This window comes from Poecilia latipinna, unplaced genomic scaffold (genome assembly GCF_001443285.1).
Source record: "Poecilia latipinna isolate Pla-1442-1.1 unplaced genomic scaffold, P_latipinna-1.0 Scaffold1372, whole genome shotgun sequence".
NCBI lineage: Eukaryota > Metazoa > Chordata > Actinopteri > Cyprinodontiformes > Poeciliidae > Poecilia > Poecilia latipinna.
The window spans coordinates 169634-175883 of NW_015113988.1; the positions used below are offsets into that span (position 1 = coordinate 169634).

General features: G+C 42.0%; 1 protein-coding gene across 1 annotated transcript; it reads right to left on the reverse strand.

The window, feature by feature from the left end:
• Positions 1-230: 230 nt before the first annotated feature.
• On the reverse strand, positions 231-5386 carry LOC106962105 (C-X-C chemokine receptor type 4-like). Its single transcript, XM_015056287.1, has 4 exons — positions 2990-5386; positions 2695-2897; positions 2330-2613; positions 231-1199 (listed from the first exon to the last, which is right to left on the reverse strand). Exons 1-4 carry the CDS (start codon positions 3026-3028, stop codon positions 601-603), a joined length of 1125 nt encoding a protein of 374 aa, XP_014911773.1. The 5' UTR covers positions 3029-5386; the 3' UTR covers positions 231-600.
• Positions 5387-6250: the final 864 nt, after the last annotated feature.

A 6250-nucleotide genomic window follows, 5' to 3' on the forward strand; every position in this document is an offset into this window, starting at 1 on the left:
GAGATCAGGTAGGAAAATAAAGCTTAGTTTTAATTTCCACATTTCCTGCTACTTTTTGGTATTTATTTTAAATGTGTTTCCTCATCTCTGTACCAGACTCTGGAAGGACAGGAACTATGTTTATGGGTATTATGAGAATATTCGTTAGCTGTGAGATACCAAATGGACAACAGGGAATTCAATCAGTTTCAAACAGGAAGCACAAACAAAAAAAAACACACTTTCATTACTTGGTTTTATATATTTTATTACAAACATGTACAAAGTTACAATATGTACACAGGCAGGGGCGCAACTTTGCACTTTCTGAAGTGTAGAAAGTGCATGTGCAGTAGATCACATCATTTACACATGCACCAACAGCTGTTAAATACAGAAAATACTGACTAGAAATCATTTTTACATAAGGAATATGGTGCATGCCCTTTTTGTTTTTGCGCCACTAAACACAGATATATGAATAATATTTACAAGTGAAACTCTACAGAGGAGGAGAAGTCATGGACCAGCAGACTGCACCTCATTATTCTCATAATTTCTTTAAACCTTCTTACAATTATCACATAATATGTACAGAAGGCAGCGCAGCTCGGAGAGACCTTAGCTGGAATGTAAACTGGAGGATTCCGTCTCGGGGGTCATTGAAGTCCCGTTGCGTCTCCAGGGTAAAATCTTCAAACTGGAGGCCCGACTCAGAGTCAGGGCCCTCCGGGCCGAGCTCTTGAACCCGGCCCCCAGAAACGCGTAAAGCAGCGGGTTTAGGCAGCAGTGTGCGAACGCCATGGGCTCCGCCACAGACAACCACACGCCCAGAGCCGCCTCCAGCCTGCAGCAGCGGGGCAGGACCTCCAGACGCAGCAGCGCGTCCACGGAGATCCCCGCTCCGTACGGGAGCCAGCAGATGAAGAAGCAGAGAACCAAGGCGATCGTGGTCCTGACCGCCCGCCGCTTCTGCCTCTGGCCCCCCAACGGGCCTGGCCGGGTCAGCCTGGAGACGATGACGCAGTAGCACACAAGAAGGACCAGACCAGGGATCACCAGGCCCACCAGGACCAGCTGAAGGTGGAAGACGGCCACCCAGACGGGGGCGTTTTCTTCGGGGTAGAAGCGCTGGCACACGGTGGCGCCCTCTCCGCCTTCCTGAGTCCGAGCAAATATCATATCTGGGACGGCCAGCAGGGTCGCAGGCAACCACGCACCTGTAGAGCAGAGGAGGACAAAATGAGGTTTCAGAACCTCGTTTGGGTTTGTGGATCATAGCACCATCATCTCCAGTAGCTGCGTTTCCATTAACCGTAAAAGTGTGCAAATTGAAATGACTAGAATTAATTTGCTTAATGGAAAAAAGCGTTTTCGAGAAATCTCACGGTTTTCGATAAAAATTTTAAAAAATCGTGCTAGGATGAGCTGTTTTTTTTTTTTTCCAGTCACGTCGAAATAGGTCTATTTCGTAAAACTGCAATGGAAACACTTTCTTGGCTTCCTAGTCAACAGCCGGATGTTATTACTGGTGAAAATGACGAAGAAGACGACAGGAAGTAGGAGGAGGATGTTGATTAGCTTAGTTTTGTTTAGAGTTTTTTTCAATCCCTCTGATAGTTGACAGATGGTGAGCGCTAGGCCATGCGTGAAATATGAATATATGCTCATATCATGTAACTGTTTACATCAGTCTCTGCCAAGGTTTTTAATGGCTTATGGCCTAACATAACAACAATAATTTGGTTTATATACAGACAAAAAATGTGTTTATTTTTTCAAGTCATATTTCCACTATATTATTCATTTCCTAAGTTATTAAGTGTCATAGTTCCAAAATATTTAATTCACAAGCATAAATTAAATATGCTTGTGAATTACTATTTAATATTTTCAGATTAAATGTTTAGTTAGGAAGCTAGACATTCAGTTCCCAACTAAATGGTAAGTCTGAGCAAAACATGTATTTCTCAAAATAGATATTTAGCTACATATTAAATATTCATTTTGCTAACTAAATATTTACATACAAATTAAATATTTAAACATTTAAAAATATTAATTTAACTTTCAAACTAAATATTTAGTTTTCAGACTAAAAATTTTGCTCCAAATTTAATATTTATTGTGCTAAGTAAATATTTAGTTAAAGTAAAATAAAAAAAAAAAAAAATACAGTTTAGCTTTACAAATGGCATCCCAATGAAACTTTTCATCCAGCAAGTCAAATGTCAGAAATTTTTTATGAATGTCTGTCGTTCTGTCTTGTTTTATCATTTCAACGGTGACCTCAGATGTCTCTTCTGGTTTTGGTGTAAAGGAGAATGCTGATCTGCTGCTTGGTACTCACCTACATAAACCGCCTTGTGTGCCAGCAGCTGCCTCAGCTCACCGGTGTTTGTGCCCGTTGCTCGGACCACTGCCAAGTAGCGGTCCAGGCTGATGAACGCCAGGATGAGCACGCTGCCGTACAGGTTGACGGTGTAGATCACGTGCACGCCGATGCAAGCGGCCCCTCCAAAACGCCAGTCATCCAAGGCTGCATCCACTGCCCAGAAGGGAAGTGCCAGAACAAAGAGGAGGTCGGCAGCAGAGAGATGGAGTCGATACCAGTCTGTCAGGCTGCACTTTGACCTGCAGGCATAGAAACAATCTGATCAATGCACTCATTTTATCTCTCAGTGCACCTGCTCCCGCTTTCCCGTCCTCTCTCACCTGCGCTGGCAGCCCAACACCACGACCACCAGACCGTTTCCGGTTATGCCCAAGACGAAGATTATGGCGTAGACCACGGGTAAGAAGACCCGATGAAGCTCGGCGGTCATCCCGTGCTCCACATTGCAAGACTCTTCCAGGTTCTCTCCATCGTCCCAGAAGCCAGAGCCAGAGCCTGTGTCGTTGAAGTCAAGGTAGACGTGCTGAAGGCACACGATAGAAGATGAAGAAAGGTTTATTCCCAGATTTGTGAGAGTTCTCTGAAAGTTGTGGTGTGCAGCTGAGCCAAGCTTACCTCATAGTACGACATGATGGAGGCGGTCTCCCTTCTCATGAGAGTGAAGCCAAGACTTCCTTCTCAGGGTTTTTATAGCCGTGCTCATGCTCCACCTCCAAACACCCCAGTGCATCTGTCTACCGGCTTTTTTCCTGTTTTCGAGGTGTCAGGTGTTAATACTGGATCTATCACAGGATGCCATGTGCATGTCTGAATTGTTTTAGCCCCTGAGACCTATGGCTTGTAATCCTCAGGGTCAATTGGCAATAGGAAAGACCGCTGCTGAGAAGCAGACAAAATGTGTGTGTGTGCGTGTGTGTGTTGCTGGGTTACATCAGGACAAGCCGACAGTGAACGTATACGTGCGTCACTGTCTTGCACGATGCATGAAAGCATGTAGAAATGCACATGCATGAGAGGGAGAAAGATAGAGAGATCCCTGATGAAAAAAGTAGAGTGTTACATCCTGTGAGATGGCTATCAGACTTCCTCTGGTCAGTTCTGGTAAACACCAGGCTGCAGGACCTGCTCTGATCTTCGCCAGTGAAGCATCACGGCTGTGTCTCTGGCATCAGATTGTCACCTCTCCAAGAGAAAAGTGAAGGAGCGCTCTGATTTTAAGCTCTGACTTCATGAAGACGGACTGTGCCAACCGATTCACTTAAGGAGAAACAGTCTAATTGAAGGGCATTTAATCTAATTTGAAATCTGTAAGTATAACACACTTTGCCACTTTTCCCATGAAGTTTTGGTAGATACAGTCCAATCCGAAAAGCATTCACACGCACCTTCAAATGATATCAAGTTATTCTCCTTCTTCAAAATTCTACACACCAAAACCTCATTATGACGATTTTTGCTAATTTATTAAAAATAGAACGCCAAGTAATCACATTTATGCAAGTGTTCACAGCTGTTGCTCAATACTTTGTTGATCCAGCTTTGACATCAATTACAGTCTCAACATGTTTTTAAATATAATGCCACCGGTTTGGTCCATTCTTCTTCAGGTTGGATGGAGACCTCTGTGCCGGCATTTTCAGATCTCTCCAAAGATGTTCAGTTAATTAAGTTTGGACTCTGGGCTGGCTTGGCACCTCCAGAACATTCCCAGAGTGGTTCTGAAGTCTTTGAAATCTTGGCCTTGTGCTTTGGGTCGTTGTCCTGGAGGACATTGAACCGTTTTGTTTTGTTTCGTTTCTCCTGGTCAGAGTCCTTCAGGTGCCTCCCAATGTGCAGCCATGTTTGTTTTATTAAAAAGTGGCTTTCATCTGGCCTCTCACCATCCAGACCCGATTGGTGTATTGCTCCAGAGATGATTATCCTTCTGGAAGGTTCTCCTCTCTCCACAGAGGAAGGCTGGAGCTTTGACAGAGTGACCATTGGGCTCTTGGTCACCTCTCTGACTAATGCTCTTCCCTCTCCGGTCGCTGAATTTAGACGGCCAGCTCTAGGAAGAGTCCTGATGGTTCCACACTTCTTCCATCAACCAAAGACGGAGGCAGCTGAGCTCATTGGGACCCTTCAAAGCAGCAGAAATGTTTCTGGATCCTTCCCCAGATTTGTGTCTGAAGACAATCCTGTCTCAGAGGTCTTGAAACAATTCCTATGGTTTCATGGTTGGTGTTTGACCTGTGACCTGCACAGTTAACTATGGTACCTCATATGGACAGGTGTGAACTTTAACAAATCAAATCCAATCAACTGAATTTGATGTTTCTAAAAGGTGGAGGTTCACTCCATCTTTTAGAAACATCTCAAGGATGATCAATAAGCAAAGGCTGTGAATATGAATGCAAGTGTGTATTTGTCGTGGTTGTCTGTTTTTCTGTTGTCATAATGAGATATTAGTGAGTACAATTTTGAGGAAAGAGATTAATTTAATAACATTTGGGATAGGGTTGTAACATAGCAAAATGTGGGAAAAGTAAAGCGTGAACACTTTCTGAATGCTCTGTGCATCATCCAAGTATCTTCAGTCATTGTGGACGGTGATGCTGTGGTCAGGATGGATCTCTTAGATGTTCAAACTCAGGCATTTTAAAGAACATCCTTTAAATGTTACGTCCGAAGCCGCATCATGTCTAAACAGCTTATTTGAATAAAGGACCGCATTCCTATCTCCCATCTGCGTCTGATGTAGACTCAAGTGTCTCTGCAGACACATTTCCTGACTCTGCTTTGACTGGAAATCTCCATCCTCTAACAATTCACTTAACCCATAAGTAAACAGTGAGCCTACTCCAAAAACAAACTTTAAGAAAACTGTCACAAGCGTTCCCCCCTGGCCTCTTATCTGCTTCTCACTTTCCCCCCACCCTTCCTCAATGTTCTCTGCTATCAGCACAGAAAAATCTCCCAAAACACACCACCGCTTGGCTGTTTGGGGAAAACATGCAAATTAATGAAATTAATGAAAAATATACATTTTTCATACTACTTTTTTTCAGAAAAAATTCTATTTGGAGATAAACACGTGTATTCCCCCTATTGTGGGAGAATAAAGGATATTTCTATTATTTGGAACATCTTATTGATTTTTTTATGGCTATCACAACAACTGCAGAAGTGGGCAAATCGCTGGGTTTGACTACACCCAGAAGTTTCCAAAAAATAATTGCAGTTTTCTTTCAACACAACGAATTACTTGCTAGTAAGACAAATAATTAAACTTATCAGTATTTGGGAGGTGGCGCCACCTTGTGGACTGAAATGCTGGAAGCAAGACTACCGTTTGATTAAAAAACAAAAAAGCTTAGTAAAAATTACAACTGTTGCATTCTTTGCAATAATACAGTTGTAATGCAATATGTTGAATCTAATAGTATTATGAAAATAGTATAATTGAGGAGCAGTTACTTGTGAACTGAGACGATGAGGTTTATGTTACATCTGGTGTAACACTAACATAGCATTTATTTAAAAAAAAAATACAACAAACAAAAAACATCAACATGGTAGTGTGATGGTCAGGATACTTTCTAAAATAAGAAAAGCTGTAGCCTGCATGTCCTAAAAAAAAGGGCAAATATTGATATTTAAATGGTTGAAATTGCTTAAACATTACAGACGTAGGTAGATACAAAAAACATCATAAGGAAGAAACTGAAGGAATCTTATTCTGATATGAATCAATGGCATCGGCTTATGTTGTATGTGGATGAAGATATTTTAAGTACTATGTGACAGAAATAAGTAAAAAAAAAAAATAACAGCCTATACCAAAGTACAAGTATACGCTTTAGTATTAATGTATTTAGTCTTAGACTTCTCTTTATG

Bases quoted from the DNA above. Each gene is read 5' to 3' on its own strand.
- LOC106962105 (XM_015056287.1), bottom strand. From the start codon at position 3,028: ATGAGAAGGGAGACCGCCTCCATCATGTCGTACTATGAG. The intron at 2,898-2,989 runs GTAAGCTTGGCT...GTGTGCCTTCAG, and splicing joins CCATCATGTCGTACTATGAG to CACGTCTACCTTGACTTCAA. The intron at 2,614-2,694 runs GTGAGAGAGGAC...CTATGCCTGCAG, and splicing joins GTGTTGGGCTGCCAGCGCAG to GTCAAAGTGCAGCCTGACAG.